The sequence below is a fragment of the Pongo pygmaeus genome, chromosome 9 (genome assembly GCF_028885625.2).
Source record: "Pongo pygmaeus isolate AG05252 chromosome 9, NHGRI_mPonPyg2-v2.0_pri, whole genome shotgun sequence".
Taxonomy (NCBI): Eukaryota; Metazoa; Chordata; class Mammalia; order Primates; family Hominidae; genus Pongo; species Pongo pygmaeus.
This window is the reverse complement of record NC_072382.2, coordinates 62,752,448-62,773,002: the sequence shown is the minus strand read 5'-3', so window position 1 is coordinate 62,773,002 and position 20,555 is coordinate 62,752,448. Positions and strand designations below refer to the sequence as shown.

Here is a 20,555-nt window from a genome sequence, read left to right as displayed (position 1 = left end):
AGTACCTTTAATATTTTGTATTGGATGTCCTGTTTAATACTTTGGTCTGAGAAAACAACAATGTCCATGTTTTCTTTACATTTTCAGTTTTACAGACGAGAGAAAAAATTACAACTAATTGCTATAAATTTAAAATCAAAGATGGTTCTTTTATCACACTACGGAGTCGATGGTTCAGTTTCATGAACCCTTGGACCAAGGAAGTAGAATATATTGTCTCAACTAACACTGTTGTTTTGTAAGTACTTTTGCTATATCTGAAGCTCCCCTTGCTTCAAAGAGATGCCTAGGGCTCCTTATCTGGGAAATGGGGTGCAGGCAACATCCAGTATCACATCCTTTAATGCCATCTTGCTAATACCTGTGAAGCCTCAGGACTGGCAGAAGCTAGAAAGGATTGTTAACAAAGGACAAGCTTCAGTACTTGTACCATGCAGGCCCTGACTTATGAAACTGCTCCAGGAAATAGCAATATTTCCTTCCAGATAAAGCAGCTAACCTTTGAATTCCACAGGCCCTGCACCCTAGGCATCCACTTGTGCTGCTGTGGAGGAAGGGGTTGACAATCTATGAAAGGCTCATTCAGGCAGTAGCTCACACTGGCCTTGGCTGAGGGATGGGGAGGTCTCCATACCTGTCAGGCAGGGGGCCCAAGCACTGGCAGCTGGAATGCCATCTCAAAAGGCTGCTACCTGCTAGATGAGCAGAGGGAGGTGAAGGAGCCTGTCTTCGGCCAGGCCTGCTCCCCACTTTTCCTTCCCCATAGTGTCCAAAACCCCACCTATGGTTAGAGCTGTGTGAGGGGCTTGGGCTAGGTGCACTGCAGGCTGGCAAGAGGAGGTGCTGTAGTGATGGCAGTAGGTTACTGCAGCCACCACCTCTGCTGAACTGTGTCCCACACATATTAGGAAGGCCCAGGCAGGCAGTGGGGCCAAAGGCCAGGATGCTATCCATTATATTATCAAACAGTGAGACCTGTTTACCCACTCAGACAGACACTTCATTTTCTGGCCTGTCCAGGTCCAGAGTGGACACCGGACACCTTGGCCAAGTTGAAAGGTGCACAGTTCTGAGCAGGCCTGACTCACGTTTCCTTATTGCTGGGATGTTCACAGAGCCAACGTCCTGGAAGGCGGGGACCCAACCTTCCCACAGCTCACAGCATCCCCTCACAGCATGGACAGCATGCTGCCCTCTGGAGAAGGTAACTATGTGCTGCTGGGGCCCTGGGGCTTGCCTGTGAGAAGGTGCTTGTGGTCAAATATCCTCCCCTAAAGTATTCAGGGTCCCCTCCATTCATATTCTGTGGAACAAGGGAGGCCACGAGGGGATGATGTGCGGATTTCCCCATGAATGCCGAGGACACTGTCATGTCACTTTTTCTGTTGAGCCAGAATACTAGGAGCTCACTGCTGCACTTCCCAAAGCTGCTGGCCCCTGGAAGCCCTTGAGCTCGCAAACTCCCTACTCCTCTTGTGCTTTCCTCCTCTGTTGGCTAGTGGCCATGATGTGAAGTGCTCTTTCGTGACTGTCACTGGCTCCTGTGGTTGGCAGGAAGGTGTCTTTTGGCACCGGGGTGTTTACCATACCCACTGGGCTCCCTTCTCAGGCTTAGCCTTGGCCCTGCCCCTGCTGTCCACACTGGACTCATCCTTCCTGGGACCATCCCCACATGCATGGCTGCAGCCCCCATCGATGACTCCCATATCCACATCTCCAGGCCCAGTTTCTCTCCCGAGCTCCAGATCTGTCTCTCCAAATGCCTCATAGACAGAACCACCTGGAGTCTCAGAGGCACCTGAAATTCAGAATATCCCAAGCTGATTTTCTGCACTCCCCTACCTGATTGGTTGTTTAAGCCAGAAACCTGGCTGCTGTCTCTCCCCCATTATATCTAAACACGGAGTCCTGAACCTTCTATCTCTTAAACTTCGTCACCACTATTGCTATTTCACCCTCCTCATCTGCTGCCTGGATCACTGCAAATCACTTCGCAACTCTAGTCCCCCTCTCCCCACCCCATCCTCCAGTGTAGTTCATTCTCCCTGCCGTGGACTTTCTAATAACCCAGTTCTCATTTCTGCCTTTTCTGTGTATTGTCCTTTGGTACTCCTCATTCCCTTGTGGAAACTGTCCAAATTCGTTAGTACAGCATCCAAGAGGCCCCTCATGATCGGATTGGTACCTGCTGCCCCAGTTTCATCTCTCATGCTCTCATCATCATTCATGATGAATTCCTTGGAGGAGTCTCCCAAGTTTTAACCTGCCTCAGTGCTCCTGCACGTGTTGGTTGCTATGCCTGGAATGCTTTCTCCTCCTTACCTCTCTGCCAAGCTAATTCATATTCATCTCTCAAGACTCAGCTTGGGGTTAACTTGCTCCAGAAGCTGCACCTGGCCCCAGATGAGTTGGTTGCTTCGTGCTTGCCTAACTTACAACATTTTGCTTTAGCCATTGTTCATCTTGTTGGTTTCCCTGCTAAACTGTGAGCTCCTTGAGGGCAGGGACTTGTCTCTGTAACCCTGGCACATACAGTGGTCTTCAATAAACGTTTTTTTCAGTGCATGAAGGGAAAGAATTAGATGCTGCATGAAGGGAAAAAACTGGCCTCAGATCCTAGAAGGAAACTTGAGCCCTTCCCTACTGGAATGCCTTTTCCTGACAAGCTGTAGCCCTAAAGTCCCTCAAGGCACAACTCTGATGTTGAACTGCAAGTGGATCATGGGATAAACTGGTTTTACTTTAATACATAATAGTATTTCTTCCTCAGTTTTCCCCTTTCCTACTCTCAGATTCCTTTGTTGTAGGTGGCCCAAAGAGGACCCACCCCACTGTTCCAGGGATTCCAGGGGGAACCCGGGCTGGGGCAGGAAAAATAGGCCGAATGATTGCTGAGGAAATCATGGAAATCCACAGGCAAGTAACACCTTCTAGTTCCTCTGTTAAACCAGTGGTTCCCAACACAGGGAAATTTTTTCCCCTAGGCGATATTTTGCAATGTCAGGAGACATTTTTGGTCTTCACAACTGGGTGGGAAGTTGCTACTTAAACATCCTGTGGATAGAGACCAGGGATGCTGCTTGTTAAACATCCTACAGTAAACAGGACAGGTCCCCCCTCCCCACCCAACAAAGAATTATCCAATCCAAAATGTCAGTAGTGCCTAGATTAAGAAATCCTGCCTTAAATAAAGAAGCTAAACCAAAATAGCCCAGAGCTAAAGAGAATTCTTGAGAAGACTTAACTTTCTTATGGCTCAAGGAGCTTCCCAGTGCAGATGGATGTACCTTTACTTTATAGGAATGCAGGAGTAGGGCTGTGAACTATCAGAGTGATCTGGACCTTAACAAAACATTCACTTTTTTTCAAAGAGCTGCCCAGGATTAGTACTAGAGACCAAGCAGATCAGCTAGTTATTACTAGCTGTCTTGGGAGAGACTTCCTTTCCATATGGAAGAGAAGGAGCTTAGAAGCAGTCCACCTGGATTTGAGTCCTGGGCCTCTCTCTCTACCTGGCTATGCTGAGACTTACTTAACCTCTTGCTCTCTGTTGACTTAAACCATAAAAAGAAAGCATCATTTCCCAAGAATTGTGTTAGGATTGTAAGGGCACTCAGGAAAGTTCCAGGAACACAGCCTGACATATAGTGAGTGCTTAAAAATTAATTAAATCTGTCTTTAAGAGCAGTCATTGAGAGGGAAGCAGTTATCATAAGTCTGTCCAAATTTGGGGAATAGAGAAGGTGGTAGCCAGATTCTTCAGAACGCAACTTAATGTAACATAATAATAAGAAAAGGAAACACTGCTGCCACTGGATTCTCTCAGGAGAATTAGAGGCTGGCCTGTTTTCCAATTGGCCATAAAGGGGCTGTTATCCCCCTATAGGTAACACAGCTCTTTTCCAACCCCACAGGATTAGTGGGTGTGACCTCTGCATCAGGAAGGAGATACGAGGGTAGTGTGCAGTGTAATCAGGTTCAAACTGCATACTTTGCATTTGCATACCCTATATTTTGCTTGAGACCATCCAAGAACAGTATCAAACAGTCCTTGACCTCAAGACTTTTAAAATCTTTTATAAGTCTATTTTCTTTATGATAACAGGAAAAAGGGAGAGTGCATGGGCCAAAGCAAGCAAAGGAGGAAAGATTTGAACTTGGCCTTAGCCAGGGTTTGCAATGAGAGTGGATGTTCCCTCTAGAAAAGCCAGGGATATTCTTGAGTGGGCATGTGAGTGGCAAATTCAGGGTCAAGAAACAAGCTACCTAACTGAGCAGGCTTTGTGTAGGAAGGAGACACAGAGCTATGATGGGTGATTAAGAAACCCAAGAAATGATACTGTGCAGTTTGGACTGGAAGAAACCTGTAAGACCCCATTTGCTGTAGGATGCTGAACAAGCATCCAAAGTCTTGTGTTACGCTTTGTGGAAGTTGCATTGGAATAGGGAGAGATGAAGATGGACATATTTGATAACTCAGGAATGAGGCCTTATCCTACAGAGATGACACTGCCAAAAGAGAAATCAATCATCTAAGGTCTAGCGTTTGAAGATGAAATCAAGAATGATGAAACAGCAATTCCAAGATGAGAAACCTGGGAAAATAGTGGTTTCATAGACATAAGTAGAGAAAGGTGGGGGACACTCAGCAACTTTTCCATAAGCAATTAGCAGCTTTTGTGCATGCTGAGAATACATGATACGTAGTTATAAACTGCCGTTAAGAAGCTTATAATCCAGAAAGAAAACTTGTTCACTCACAAATCTAGAGAACTAGGCAGTATAAGAACCAAAAGACTTCTAGGTGGTGGAGGAGTGGTCTCTGGGTCACCCAAAAGCTGCATTCATCCATGTAGGAGCTGACAGCCCTGTGGTTACACAACTGCCATCACACTCTCCCCAAACTGTAGCTGCAATGCCAAGTGATGGATTCTTTCCTGAGGTCCTTCAGCCTGACAAGTATTTAGGTGGATTTACAGTTCTAAGTCTTCCCTTCTATAAATCTTCTGAGAGATATGCTAAATAAGAAAGGCCTGGACCCATTTTTCATCAACCACTGCCTTTGAAGGCTGCTTTTACTGTCACTACTACTACGAGGCTACCTTTTAGACCCTGGTGCCCTCCATGTCCTAAGAGTATTCACTAGCTAAACAGTGTTTGTGGAGAAGGGGACAAATTGTTTTCTGTGGATCAAAGATGGAGGTTGATCTTAGAAGTTCTCCTCCAGTTCACCTGGATTCTGTGAGGAAATAAAACTGGCCACTTACTTGAAATTCACCAACTGAATGCAAACTCCAGTCCAAGGGCTTTGTCAGTGAGATGCTTGACTCTAGGGACTGCATTCTAGATCAGGTGCCTGTAGAACAAATCCAGCTTGTCACCTGTTTTTGTAAATAAAGTTTTATTGGAACACAGCCACACCGATTCATGTCTGTGGCTGCTTTCAAGCTGCAGAGGCAGAGTTGAGCATTTGTGACAGACACCATATGGCCTAGACAGCCTACTATCTGGCCCTTACAGAAAAAGCTTGCCAAACCCTAATCTAGATCTTCATCCCCTTTCTCACCTTTACCCCTTAACAAAACACACACACTCCACTGAAAAAAGAAAAGGCAGTGTAATTCTCTTTTCTGACAGGATAAGAGGGTCATCGCCTTCTAGCTGTGGCTCCAGCCCATTGAACATCACGAGTACGCCTCCCCCTGATGCCTCTTCTCCAGGAGGCAAGAAGGTAAGACTGATGACTCTTAGCCTGAGCTAGAGAGCCTCTTGCCCAAGATCTGAAATGTTGGGGGTGGGAGTATGGAATTCCAACTGCGATTGCTGAAACAAGTTGGACTACTTCCTCCTTGAAGTAAATGCATCTGTGTGAGGCTGGATACAAAGCATACTGATAGGGCTAGGGAGGCTTGCTGACATCCTCAGAGGCTTTCTTCCATGTGAGTGGAAGAAGGGAGAAAGAATAAGAAATGGGGAACTGTCAGTTCATTTAATTGAGGGAGCAATTCAAGAGTTTCCATGAGGGAAAGATTATTGAGTACCTCACATAGAAAAGTTTCTCATTCTCTGCCAGGAGTTTTCAAGGGAGAAAATATTAGTGTCCAGGGCAGGCAATGGAAACAGCAATGCCACCAGCAGTGTTTTGGAAATCAAGCCATGCTTTATAGCTGCAGAATACTTGGGGATCTGCTGCCTGGGGGTTCCTGTGGTGTGACAGCATTGGATCCAAGCAGTGGATCAATCACCAGCCCTCATGAAGAGCTTGCTATAAGACTACACTATAAATAGGTTTAGGAACCAGTCATTTGTTTTCATCTTTGCCAGAGAACTTATAAGCCTAGGCCCATGTTAATCGTAAATCATAAATCTGTTTATACTGCCTGATGTCAGTAGAGCTTAGGACAGTTTAAAGGGCATCATTTTGGACACGATGGCTTCCTTCCCCATCTCCTAAAACAGACAGAGAAAGAGAATATTAGGAATTTCCATAGGCAGGACTCGTAGGGCACAAACCATCAAAAGCAGGGCAAGGATTTTCAAAACTGAGCTCCCCGGAGGTTTGTTCAGGTTACCAAGAGCTGTGGTGTTACCAGGTGGGATGGGCATGGGGATAGTTGCTAAGGAGAGAGGGTAAGGGCAGAAATCCGGCTTCTACAAGGGCAGCAATACTTCTTTTTTATATAGGAATCTTCTGCAAACATTTCTATTTGAAAAAGGGTTTTACTCCCCCAAAAAAGGTTGAAAGTCAACAAATTAATGGGTAAGACTACAAAGTAAGAAAGACCTGGGTTCAAAGCTTGGCCTTGCCATGTGCTAGTTATGTGAACTTGTACAACTTTCAAGCCCTAGTTTTCTTTATAATGGAGCTAATACTGGCTAGGGTAGCCAGCATCTTTGCACATGAGGTCCTATTGTGAGATAATATATGTGAAAGTGCTTGGCCCAAAATACCACTGACAGATGAAGTCTGGGCTTGGTGTCCCGTGCCCCCCGCCCCCCTGCCCACAATACACACACTGCTTGCCAGCTGTCTTCTTAGCTGTTCTTCTGTTATACCTCCAGGTCCTTCCTGCATATTGGATCCACCATCTTCTTAGGGTGGTCTTCCAGTCTCTGCTTCTCAAGTTAACTTTTAGGCACTTGACTTGACTCCTGGTATTACCAAGGATTCTACTTCTTGGTTTTGAAAGGTTATCAGTCCAGTATAGGCTTAAATATTACTCAAAGAACTTTCATATACATTGTCTCATCTCACCTTCACAACATTATAGTGACAAGATCCAGGCTCCTCAGCGTTCGTTTTATAAGTATGGCCCCCAAACTACAATCCTGGGCTCATGGCTTCCAATTCTTTTCACATCAACAACTACCAGAAATCAAAAGCTGTGCTCTGCATCATAAAGCCCCAGCTATTTTTGAGGCACTTAAGAAAATTCTCCCTTTTCTTTGGGAAGAATGGATTATAAAATGGATCTGTGAGAAGAAATTTGGATGTGTTCTCACGAGATGAGTCCTGGGCAGCAGGACTTATGAGAAAAGCAGCTTAAACAAGACAGTTAAAACTGACAGCAGTATTAAATGGTGCACCATACCCAGCCCTTTCCAGTCACTTTCAAATTTGGAAGGTCCAAAAATGAACCATTTAGCCTGCAGTTGTTTCAGTCAGGATCAAGCTAAAAAGGAAGCCTAAGTGAGCCTCCGTAGGTCGCAGGAGAGTACAGACATCCAGAAGCACTAAGGAAAATTCAGATAAAGCAGCAGTTCTATAAATGTCATCTGCAGTCTTTTTCCAGAAAGAGGGGGCACAAGATCCTTTTAAGGGTCTGCAAGGTTAAAGCTATTTTCTTGATAACATTAAAACCTTAATTTTTTCACTGTATTGATAATGTGCACTATTCATGCTAAAAGCACTGTTGGGTAAAACTGCTGGCATTTTACAAAAATCAGACAAGTGGCACCAAACTATACTAGTAGTCATTGTATTCTTCACCACCACACACTCACAGTAAAAAAACAGTGTAAAGCCAGTTTCATTTAAGATTGTCCATCATGGCTAGGTGCAGTGGCTCACCCCCGTAATCTCAGCACTCTGGGAAGCTAAGGCAGGCAAACTGCTTGAGTCCAACAGTTCCAGGCAAGTCTGGGCAACATAGATAAATCCCATCTCTACTAAAAAATACAAAAAATTATCCAGGTGTGATGGGTGTACCTGTAATCCCAGCTACTCGGGGGACTGAGGTGGGAGAATCACCTGAGCCCAGGAGGTTGAGGCTGCAGTGAGCTGAGATTGTGCCACTGTACTCCAGCCTAGGCAACCAGAGTGAGACCCTGTCAAGGAGGGAAGGAAGGAGGGAAGGAGGAAAGGAAGGGAGGGAGGGAGGGAAAATGTCCATCATTACTTTTATAAAATTCTAAAGCACACATCTTTTTAATGCTCTGTGACAAAACGAGAAGTACACACAAAGAACTTGTGCTGCATACCAAAGTATGATGTTTGTCTCAAAAACTACTTGTGTGATTAAGTTGTGAGTTGAACTAGCTGCTATTTTCACTGAACACCATTTTTATTATATATGGTCATTCGGTTTTGGGTATTTAGAATACATTTTTTTGGAAATGAATGAAGTGAACCTGTCACTTCAAGGAAAATGACTGACAACATTTGTTGCCAATGATAAAATATGAGCTTTCAAGCAAAAATTGGAATTTCTAGAAAACTTGTATCTGTTACTTTGACCTTGAGATCTTCCTAAAACTTAAAAAATGTTGATGACATAGGGAGTATTAACAATGGTGATATTTTGATGCTGTATAATGAAATGTGTCAATATATAGAAGATCTGCATAACTCAGTGAACCAATATTTTGTAACTAAACAATGCAAGGTATTTCAAAATCATGTAAGGGTAAAAGATTCATCCTAAGTGCCAAGATATAAAAAGTACAAAACATTCATTGATATGGTTTCAGATTCCACGTTGCAACTCACCTTTAAGAAACTTCTACGTGTCAAGTTTTGAAGTGGTATCAAAAAAGAATACAATTATTTGAAAAGTCTATTAAAATATGCCTCCCTTTTCCAACTACTTATCTGTGGGAGGTTGGATTTCCTTCATATACTTGAATCACAAGACGTATCTAAATAGACTGAATGGAAAAACATATATGAGAATCCAGTTGAAAATTATTAAGCCAGACTTAATTATTAGATTTGCAAAAATGTAAAATAATACTCTGCTCGGTAATTTTTTGTTATTGTTTTGGAAAATAGTTATTTTTCATTAAAATACTATTCATTATTTATGTTAACATGTAGCGGGTTTATTACATTTAAGAAATCTATTAGTTTTAATTTCAAATACAGTAAATATTGATAAATACAGCCTACATAAGCAAAAGTTCTTTGGAGTCCTCAATAATTTTTTTAAGAGTGTAAAAGGGTCCCTAGACCAAAACGTTGCTGTGGAAATAAAGTAAGTTATAATGCCACCTACTGGCAAGGCCTGAAATCACTGCTGCTCCTGAAAGCAGCAGCTACTAAACTGTTTCCTCATGTATATCCAGATAGGTCTCAAAGAATGCTCTTCTTTGAGACTCAGCCAGGGGAAGGCAGCTGCGGTGAGTGGGGGAGATTTTCAGACAGAGTTCTCTTACTGAGTAGTAGTAATAATCCTCCCCAGTAACCTGTCTTAAGAACTTAAACCACAGGTTACTGAAGTTGGCACCTGTAGTATAAGGGATTTACTTTTAAGTGTTTTCTTCATTTGAATCCTTAGAGCTGTGTCTCTTCACAGCTTGTTAACTCCACTTTTTCTTCTTCAGAAATATCTGTCACTATAAGATGTTTTATTCCTTTATAGGGGAAATGTCTAGCTGGGCTCATTGAAGTTTAGGCATTGGTCCTAAAGAAATATGTGGGCATCATGATTCCAGGCAGTTGAATGCTCTTGGGATTTTATTCAGCCTTTAAGTTGCCTCTGTGGGCTCACTAAAATGAAGAGAAAAGAATAGTTTGGGGGAAAGGTTTTTTCTTACTCTGACCATGTCTGTCTAACAGTTCCTTGTGTGAAATCATCCAATAGAAAACTGAAGCCATTTGAAGCTTCTCCCCACCCCACCCCATGCATTTCCAACATGCTTTATTTTCCTTTTGGCATTGCTCATAATACTGATTCAAACTTCACACTTCCCTCCTTTTGTTTGTAGATTTTAAATGGAGGGACTCCAGACATTCCTTCCAGTGGCCTACTATCAGGCCAGGCTCAGGAGAACCCAGGTTATCCATATTCTGATAGTTCTTCTATTCTTGGTAAGTGGCATTATTATTCATTTCCATTGCAATGAGATTGCAAAACCTCTTACATAAAGTCAATTTTAAGAACTGAACTGTATGAAACAAGCTAATCTAGATAAATTTGACAGGAACAGAATAAAAGTTTAAAATTTGTTTAAATCTCTAAAAAGTTGACTTCAGTATTTGAGTTTTGGTGGAGGTCCAAGTTTGTGCCTGGAACTCAAGAGGAGGCTACAGCTACCTAGACATAGGCTTTCTCCCATGTGGGGCATAATCTCTTCAGAGAGAAGGCTAATGAAGGTTCAGAGATAATGCCTAGAAGGGTGAAGTAAGCATATCAGAAGGTATTAAAAGTCATTAAGTGAAAAGAGTTTTGCTTTTCCCATCACATCCATCTTTTTCTCCACTTGTCTTTCTAGATCTGTTTTTTTCCTAAACTCTGCCTTCCTATTTGCCTTTCTTTTTGTAACTCCTCTTAACTGGTTATATCAGATTATTAAAATAAGCTCAACTCAAATATTTTTAACATTTACTAAATTTTAAGCACTTTGTACTTATTTCTAAAATGATCATTTGATTCCTTAGAGCTGTGTCTCTTCACAGCGTAACCCCACTTATTTCTTATGTATTTTTTAAAAATTGGTTCTTTCCTCTGAAAAACAGCAATATAAAAAAAGACAGCCATGCAGTCCAAAAAGCAGCATCTCACTCTACCATTAAATGTAACTTTCTTATTAAAAGTGTGCTTAGGAATTGCTTACTTAATCTGAAGATGCTTTAAAAAAGAAATCACTGACCAGTCTTTATCTCCTCCCACAGGTGAGAACCCCCACATAGGTATAGACATGATTGACAACGACCAAGGATCAAGTAGTCCCAGTAATGATGAGGCAGCAATGGCTGTCATCATGAGCCTCTTGGAAGCAGATGCTGGACTGGGTGGCCCTGTTGACTTTAGTGACTTGCCATGGCCGCTGTAAACACTACATGTTGCTTTGGCAACAGCTATAGCATCAAAGTGCATTACTGGTGGAGTTTTACAGTCTGTGAAGCTTACTGGATAAGGAGAGAATAGCTTTTATGTACTAACTTCATAAAAGCCATCTCAGAGCCATTGATACAAGTCAATCTTACTATATGTAACTTCAGACAAAGTGGAACTAAGCCTGCTCCAGTGTTTCCTCATCATTGATTATTGGGCTAGCTGTGGATAGCTTGCATTAATTGTATATTTTGGATTCTGTTTGTGTTGAATTTTTTAATCATTGTGCACAGAAGCATCATTGGTAGCTTTTATATGCAAATGGTCATTTCAGATGTATGGTGTTTTTACACTACAAAGAAGTCCCCCATGTGGATATTTCTTATACTAATTGTATCATAAAGCCGTTTATTCTTCCTTGTAAGAATCCTTTACTATAAATATGGGTTAAAGTATAATGTACTAGACAGTTAAATATTTTTAATAAATGTTTCCCTTGTTCTATAAATACTGTTCACATTTCAAATAATTAGAAAACAAATCCTACGTATTGCAGGGCTGGATTATGAGTTTCTACAGTGGATGTTCAAGGACGACCTACGCCAGTAGCATTTGTGGTGCTTTTCTGGCCTTCATAACGATTCTGGGCTTGCATAATTTCCCCATGCTACCAGCTTAGCTGTGGTGTTAAAATAGTTCATTTCTAAATTGTTGCAATTTTAATTTATGTGAGAACAAAGATGTTACTGCTTTTACACAAACATCGAATCCTCTGAAATTATAAATTCAAGATTATATTTAACAAATTGGCTTCTCTAATGCTGCACCTCTCTAATACTACTTCAGTTATATAGTAAGTGACCCCAGTCCTAAGGCATCTAAATATTTGATTCCTTCTTGAATTGGACCACAGAATATTTAGAATAGCATTTGCATAAATAATTTGCTAAGCAAAGTAGCATGGTATAATGGAAAAAGTACTGAACTAGTATGAGAAACTGGCTCTGAAACTTAGGGTGACTATATGACCTAGTAAAGTCATTTTGCCCTTCATATCAAGTTGGACTAGAAAATAGTCTTTTCAGCTCTAATATTGTTTTGATTTATAGTATATTTTTATATTTTATAATTAGGGAATTTAAATGCCTCATCACACATTTAAGTAAGTTAAAGTTCCTTGAGCTACTATTTCTAATAATACTGATACCAGCGAGATGGGAAATTATGAGACTAAAAATCTGGTCAACGTGGTTATAAATTTGGTCAGAAACATTAAAACAATGGAATTTTATTTTGATGAAAAACTCAAGTTTACAATCATTTAGTAAATGAAGAGCAAACACTTCATTTTCCTATCCCATAACTCTTAAGAAAAAAAGCATTAGTAAATAAATATCTGTGAACAGATTAAGGGTAAGGCAGACTGGATAATAAACCACCTCTGACATTCACACTCCCTGCATGTGACTCACTCTGAAGGGTGAAACGGCCCTGGAGATAAGTGAACTGATAAGATATGGGCATTAAATCTCATCCTGATCATTCAGATAAGCCCAAGATAAATACTTTTTGCTCATCAAGGGCAGCAAACTATACAAATTTTACTGGAGGAATACTTTGACAGAAGCACTTAAATTATATTGTGCATCACAACTATACAATGGCTTGAACATTTCCATTTAACCACCATTTATAAAGTGCAACTATATAATACTCTGCATTTTATCTGAGGTGTGATGAATATCAGTCCAAACTGAAAGTACCCCAGCTGCCAATTTCCACCACTTCTGAAAAGACCTAGATGTGTGAAAAAGGACCATCCCCCATACAAAGAACCAATTTCACAAACCTACTGGTAAACAAATACATTTATATAACTGGAACTTCAAAATGCTAGAGTTGTACTCATTTTAAAAAAAACCATTCAGCTACCTTTGGTCTTTAAAAAAGCCTACACTGCAATATCCTAAACATTGTTATGTGCATCTCACAATGAAGAAGAGTGGCCTTGCAGTGCAGAATGAGGAGAGTACAACGTCACTGTGAAGAGTAGCATGCTATGGTTTCAAGGAAAATCAGCATCACAGCATTGGATTCTGTGCATCAGGATCGAGGTCACTGTTGCCAGAAGGGGGATGGATAGGGAGAATATCCAGCTCATCCACTTGTGGAGTTGGGTGCATGACTACCAGCTGGTCCTGGGGAATGTCTGCTGCAGCTGCTGCAAGATTGGTGATAGATTTACTCTTTACACACTGAAAGTCTACATGCCGACTCTTTCCTTCTTCTTTCTCCCAGGACATTCGAATAAAGGGTCTTTGGACATAGTTGTAGATCACTTCTGGGCGGCCTCCAGGCCTTTTCTTTACTTTTTCTTTGTAGGTAGGATAACCTGAAAGAAAGATTTTAAAAACTGAGGAGACACACACAGACCTCTCACCCAATTTTGCCTTAGAAAGCTTTTCTGCTATAGAGCCTAAAGAAACAGAAATTTAAAACAAAGAAGTGAAAACAATATTACATCCACCTACTTATCAGTTCATGAGCCAGACATGAAAACCCTACTGATGTAATTCATAAAATCTTCTATCATTCTTTCAATTACTCAATATACCAACCATCAAAAAAAACATTCTTAAAGTAGGAGTATGTTGGAGCAGATCTTGGTCTCTAGCTATGTATCTTTTTTTTTTTTTTTGACATGGAGTCTCACTTTGTCACCCAGGCTGGAGGGCCATGGTGCGATCTTGGTTTACTGCAACCTCTGCCTCCCAGGTTCAAGCAATTCTCCCGCCTCAGTCTCCAGACTAGCGGGGATTACAGGCATGTGCCACCATGCCCGGCTAATTTTTGTGTTTTTAGTAAAGGGGGGGGGGTTTCACCACGTTGCCCAGGCTGGTCTCGAACTCCTGACCTCAAGTGATCTGCCTCAGCCTCCCAAATTGCTGGGATTACAGGCACGAGCCACCACGCCGGGCTCTAGCTATGTATCCTTATATTCTCGTCACAGGATTACTTGGCCTACAGGCCTGGAATTTATGCCACATTAGCCTTCTAGTTTCCTTAAACCTACATCTCGTCTTTATATTGCTGAGTTTTTTCTTTTCTTTTTGTTAAATGAAAAAGCTGTACAGCTCTCCAGGTGGTTCTAAATACTTCTGCATCTAGATCAGCAAGGCCAACATTTTAACCTCCCATATCATTTTAACATTACTACTCCCAACAACCAAGCATTCAATTTACAGTCACATTCCCAAAGCAGCGTTCCCTGATTAATAGTACCTAATACTACCTTCCTCTTTTGGAACATAGTCACTTAAAAGTAAGGACAACCCTAGATTTGAAAAAAAAATTAGTTATTTACTAGTAAGGCCACTTCTCCGAAGATCAACTGTCCTTAAGAAACTATTACAGACCCCTTCCCTCCTTTCTTCTAGTAAGAATTAACTAGTTTGGACCAGGGATTGGCAAACATTTTCTGTAAAGGTCGAGTAAATACTTCAGGCTTGTAGGCCACATGGGTTTCTACTAGAACTACTTTTCACTCTGCCACACTGTAAAGTGAAATCAGCCACAGAGAATACGTAAATGAATGAGCATGTGTATGCTTTTCTTTTTCTTTTTTTTTTTTTTCTTTGGAGATGGAGTCTCTGTCACCCAGGCTGGAATGCAGTGGTGCTATCTCGGCTCACTGCAACTTCTGTCTTCCGGGTTCAAGAGATTCTCCTGCCTCAGCCTCTCGAGTAGTTGGGATTACAGGCACCTGCCACCACACCTGGCTAATTTTTGTATTGTTGGTAGAGATGGGGTTTCACTATGTTGGCCAGGCTGATCTCAAACTCCTGACCTCCAGTGATCCTCGGCTTCCCAAAGTGCTGGGATTACAGGTGTGAGCCACTGTGCCCAGCCACATGTGTATGTTTCAATAAAACTTTGTAAAAAAGAGGCAATGGGCTGATTTTGGCCCATAGGCCAAAGTTAGACCATAGTTAACTAGAATCAGAAAAAATAGAATGGTCTCACATAGTAGGGGATCAATTAATGATTACTGCATAAGGGAATGTATGTAGGCATCGTTGGTAGCTAGTACAAATAGCCATGTGTGGAGTATGTGTGTATGTGGTGGGGGTGAGATAGGTGCAGCAGGTGAACAAAACTGAAAATCTAAAAACCTGTAGAATGTCTTTATTTCATACTTTTGGTCAATTACCTCTGAAGGCAGCACCAGAAATCAGAAAGGTCTCCATCTCCATTCCCTTGTCCTTGATTCCTCCTGGACTATTAGAAAGACTTTAAAATTCCCATCTCCTTGTATTCTGTCCTCCACACAAAATCACCACTCTAGACAAATGTGATCATATTACAATCCTTGCTTAAAAACTACCAATGGTTTCCTCGTGCTTAATGGGAAGGTCTGTACTCCTTAGAATATTATACAAGGTTTTTTTTTACAACCTGGTTCCATATCTACTTACTGTCATCTACTATCATGCTACACTCTAACTCTAGAGTTCTTAAATACACCTGCCATATTAAGCTTTCCCCAAACATGCTTTTACACAAATTGTTCTGCTGCCTCTTCCCTCTCAGCCTCCTGACCCCTGCGCTCCACCTTCTTTTATCCCTGGCAAAAACATTAAGATTCTCCACACAGTTAATCATTCACTTCTTATGCTCCATAGCACTCCCATATGTTAACAATACTTAACAGAACTAAACTGTAATTACCTTTTTGTATGTCTGACTCTCTGACCTAAATAATGAGTTCCTATATGGCAAAGCCAGTGTCTTTGTTGGTGTATCCTCAGTGCCTAGCATAGTACCTGATACACTGCAGGTGCTAAACAAATATTTGAACAAAGAGTGAATGAACTACCAGGATATGCCAGTTACAAGTAATAACCTCTTCCAATATCCATCTTACTTAGAACATTTTTTCCTTTAAAAATAAAGTAAAATCAGCCCTTTGGGAGGCCAAGGCAGGCGGATCATGAGGTCGAGAGATCGAGTCCATCCTGGCCAACATGGTGAAACCCCATCTCTACTAAAAATACAAAAATTAGCTGGGTGTGGTGGCATGGGCCTGTAGTCCCAGCTACTCGGGAGGCTGAGACAGGAGAATCACTTGAACCCAGGAGGCGGACTCTGCAGTGAGCTGAGGTTGCGCCACCGCATTCCAGCCTGGTGACAGAGCGAGACCCTGTCTGATAGACAGATAGATCGATAGATAGATCGACAGACAGATAGGGCAAGCCTGCCCCTGACTTGCAGATTTACCAACCTATTCAGTCAACAGTTAATGGTTTAGCAGCTACTGCATCACAAAATTGTAATGCCAGAGCACTACCTTAAAGGTGTTTATGGTCTATTGAGAGTCATTAAATTGTTCATAAAGTCAAAGAATATTCCAAACAGCAAATATACGTACACAAGAGAAAGTGTTAAAGCAATAGTGGAAGCGTAAAGAATTCAGAAGATGAATGAGATTCTAATGGACTAAAATAGAAAAAGCTTCTTGAATGCCTTCCTTAATCTTAATGGATGAGGATGAGCAAGACTGGGATGGGCAGAAACAAGGGGAGCGCAAGGTAGGCAGAGAGAATATCATTCTAAGGAGAGAATGGCATCAGGTAAGCTACAGAGGCAGGAACACAGAAGATGGTTTAGGAGACCCTAACACATGTATGACTGGAGCAGAAAGTGTACTGGGAAATAGCTGGCGGTAACATTAGAAGACAGATTATGATCAAATGGAGGAGAGCCATGAGTAAATTCTACTCTTTAATAAAGAGTAAATTATACTCTTTATTAAAAGAGAAGCTAAGATTTTTTTTTAAGCTTAGTAATTTGTTTAAATCTTGCAGAGAACAAAATTTTGTATGCAGTTCCAGAAACATGGAATTGGGAAATAAGAGGTTCTGTATATAGGTGAACTTTCAGTGATAAGAGCCAGTCCTACTACTGTCTTGCCATTCCTGCCCAGGATGCAGAGGGTAGAATAATTCACAATCCCATCCAATTAAAGACCTCATTACTTTGTCTCGCATTTCCTATATTCCACAGGAACTGTAATTCCACAATTATTTTAGAGTTCGTTGTCTTAAACTTCAGGTTCTGTTCTAAGTCTCAGCCAATTACTCTGACAGAAGAGAGCTTTCTACTGAGTTCAGGACAAGGACTAATGATGGGAGTTAAGGCCACATCCAATATGGTCTGCTAGATGGGGTAGCAGTAGTCCTAAACTGCCTTAAGAACCCAACCCTAGGAGGTTGAGAGATGTTGTTCCATTAAAGGATAAGTGAAACAAACAAAATGAAAAACCCCAAAGGAGTGCCTTTCGGTGGAATTGTGGTGTGGAGAATGATTTAGATAAGAATTATTTGTGCTTTCCCACGACACATTTGTGTTTAACAACACCAATAAACCCAAAAAGCCTGCTTAAAAGTAAGCAGAAGAGGTCTTAGGTAGGCCTGACTATAGCAATCTCTCAATATGAATATGGGACCACAGAGCTAAAATTATTTTTTGAATACTTCCAGCCTTACATTTCATCTTTTCTCACATATCCAAGTTCTCTCCGGTCCTCCTCATGTCTCTTATACACCAACCCAATCTAGCTCCCATAAAAGTCAGCACATTTAATATTCTCATAAACTTTTTTTAAGGGACTTGGGATTGGTATGGCAGGGGCATAGAAATGGTGGGGGAGGATAGTAACAAAAGGGCTAAATTGGAAATCTCAATTTTTTTTCTTTAATCCCAGGAAAGTCTCAACACTTCTGCTGGGGTTATGACTATTCTACTTATTTTTTCAAGAGGTAAAAGTAATAGACTTGATAAGAAAATACAGCTATTGGTGTACATATTAGTGGAGAAAGAAAACAGTGCTTCAGTACATAGAAGCAGTTATTGAAAAAAAGAACAGAAGAGCCTGGTTAGTTACCATCCTGCCAAAGTCAAGCCCAATATCACAGATGTGTAGTACACAGGCAAATAATATTGGCTATTTAAGTGGAAATTTTTTTAATTTTAAATTTTAAATTTTTAAAATTTCCACTTGAAATAATATTTCAAAACCACTCACAGACTCAAATCACAGAGACTTGGATTCAAGACATGGCTCTGCTATTTATTCCCAAAAAAACTTTAATAAGTATTCAACCTTTTAAGCTTTAGCTTCTTTCTCTTAAAAACAGAGATAATGATAGCTAACCAAATAACCTCATTAGGTAGAGGAAAGCTCTGTTTTACAAAATACCAGCTGATAAATGTAAAAGGAATGATAAATTAGAAAATTATCATTTTGCAATCCTTAATGAAATTACAAATTCAGGCAAAAATTATCAACTAGTATTTAAAATCTTTAGGTAATGATTAGCAGGGAGCTGAACATACTCTTAGTGTCAAAATAACACACAAAGGAACATCTTAATCTTATAATGGAGAGATCAGGTTGTCACTCACAGATATGGTTTGGCTCTGTGCTCCCACCCAAATCTCATTAAAACTGTAATCCCAATGTGTCAGGAGAGGGGCCTGGTGGGAGGTGTTTGAATCATGCCGGCAGTTTCTACCATGCTGTTCTTGTGATAGTGAATTCTCATGAGATCTGACGGCTTAAAAGTATGGGCAGTTCCTTCACTCTCTCCTGCCACCATGTGAAGAAGGTCCTTGCTTCCTCTTTGCCTTCTGCCATGATTGTTAACTTTTCTGAGGCCTCCCAGTCATGCTTCCTGTTAAGCCTGCAGAACTGTGCACCAAATAAACCTCTTTGCTTCTTCATAAATGACCCACTTTCAGGTAGTTCTTTTTTTTTTTTTTTTTATTGTTATTATACTTTAAGTTTTAGGGTACATGTGCACAACGTGCAGGTTTGTTACATATTTATACATGTGCCATGTTGGTGTCCTGCAACCATTAACTCGTCATTTAGCATTAGGTATATCTCCCAGTGCTATCCCTCCCCCCTCCCCCCACCCCACAACAGTCCCCTGTGTGTGATGTTCCCCTTCCTGTGTCCATGTGTTCTCATTGTTCAATTCCCACCTATGAGTGAGAACATGTGGTGTTTGGTTTTTGTCCTTGCAATAGTTTGCTGAGAATGATGGTTTCCAGCTTCATCCACGTCCCTACAAAGGACATGAACTCATCAATTTTATGGCTGCATAGTATTCCATGGTGTATATGTGCCACTTTTCTTAATCCAGTCTATCACTGTTGGACATTTGGGTTGGTTCCAAGTCTTTGCTATTGTGAATAGTGCCACAATAAACATACGTGTGCAAGTGTCTTTATAGCAGCATGATTTATAATCCTTTGGGTATATACCCAGTAATGGGATGGCTGGGTCAAATGGTATTTCTAGTTCTAGATCCCTGAGGAATCGCCACACCAACTGCCACAATGGTTGAACTAGTTTACAGTCCCACCAACAGTGTAAAAGTGTTCCTATTTCTCCACATCCTCTCCAGCACCTGTTGTTTCCTGACTTTTTAATGATTGCCATTCTAACTGGTGTGAGATGGTATCTCATTGTGGTTTTGATTTGCATTTCTCTGATGGCCAGTGATGATGAGCATTTTTTCATGTGTTTTTTGGCTGCATAAATGTCTTCTTTTGAGAAGTGTTCTGTTCATATCCTTTGCTCACTTTTTGATGGGGTTGTTTTTTTCTTGTAAATTTGTTTGAGTTCATTGTAGATTCTGGATATTAGCCCTTTGTCAGATGAGTAGATTGCAAAAATTTTCTCCCATTCTGTAGGTTGCCTGTTCAGTCTGATGGTGGTTTCTTTTGCTGTGCAGAAGCTCTTTAGTTTAATCAGATCCCATTTGTCAATTTTGGCTTTTGTTGCCATTGCTTTTGGTGTTTTAGACATGAAGTCCTTGCCCATGCCTATGTCCTGAATGGTAATGCCTAGGTTTTCTTCTAGGGTTTTTATGGTTTTAGGTCTAACATGTAAGTCTTTAATCCATCTTGAATTAATTTTTGTATAAGGTGTAAGGAAGGGATCCAGTTTCAGCTTTCTACATATGGCTAGCCAGTTTTCCCAGCACCATTTATTAAATAGGGAATCCTTTCCCCATTGCTTGTTTTTCTCAGGTTTGTCAAAGATCAGATAGTTGTAGATAAGCGGCATTATTTCTGAGGGCTCTGTTCTGTTCCATTGGTCTATATCTCTGTTTTGGTACCAGTACCATGCTGTTTTGGTTACTGTAGCCTTGTAGTATAGTTTGAAGTGAGGTAGTGTGATGTCTCCAGCTTTATTCTTTTGGCTTAGGA

The 20,555-nt window shown here is 41.0% G+C and overlaps 2 protein-coding genes across 27 annotated transcripts in view; one reads left to right on the top strand and one right to left on the bottom strand.

The window, feature by feature from the left end:
- BMAL1 (basic helix-loop-helix ARNT like 1) overlaps positions 1 to 11,784 on the top strand; it is a 109,350-nt gene extending 97,566 nt beyond the window's left edge. For 10 of the 16 annotated variants that reach the window (XM_054437403.2, XM_054437404.2, XM_054437402.2 and 7 more), the window contains 6 exons: positions 88 to 238; positions 1,116 to 1,204; positions 2,793 to 2,916; positions 5,638 to 5,731; positions 10,207 to 10,309; positions 11,114 to 11,784. In XM_054437403.2, the coding sequence (XP_054293378.1) occupies positions 88 to 238; positions 1,116 to 1,204; positions 2,793 to 2,916; positions 5,638 to 5,731; positions 10,207 to 10,309; positions 11,114 to 11,274 (722 nt within the window). In that variant the 3' untranslated portion in view covers positions 11,275 to 11,784. The remainder of the gene's footprint in view (positions 1 to 87; positions 239 to 1,115; positions 1,205 to 2,792; positions 2,917 to 5,637; positions 5,732 to 10,206; positions 10,310 to 11,113) is intronic. The other 6 variants (XM_063671145.1, XM_054437412.2, XM_054437401.2 and 3 more) reach the window with 1 other exon arrangement.
- A 764-nt stretch (positions 11,785 to 12,548) lies between these two features.
- BTBD10 (BTB domain containing 10) overlaps positions 12,549 to 20,555 on the bottom strand; it is a 77,230-nt gene continuing 69,223 nt past the window's right edge. For all 11 annotated transcript variants that reach the window (XM_054437422.2, XM_054437423.2, XM_054437426.2 and 8 more), the window contains one exon: positions 12,549 to 13,668. In XM_054437422.2, the coding sequence (XP_054293397.2) occupies positions 13,358 to 13,668 (311 nt within the window). In that variant the 3' untranslated portion in view covers positions 12,549 to 13,357. The remainder of the gene's footprint in view (positions 13,669 to 20,555) is intronic.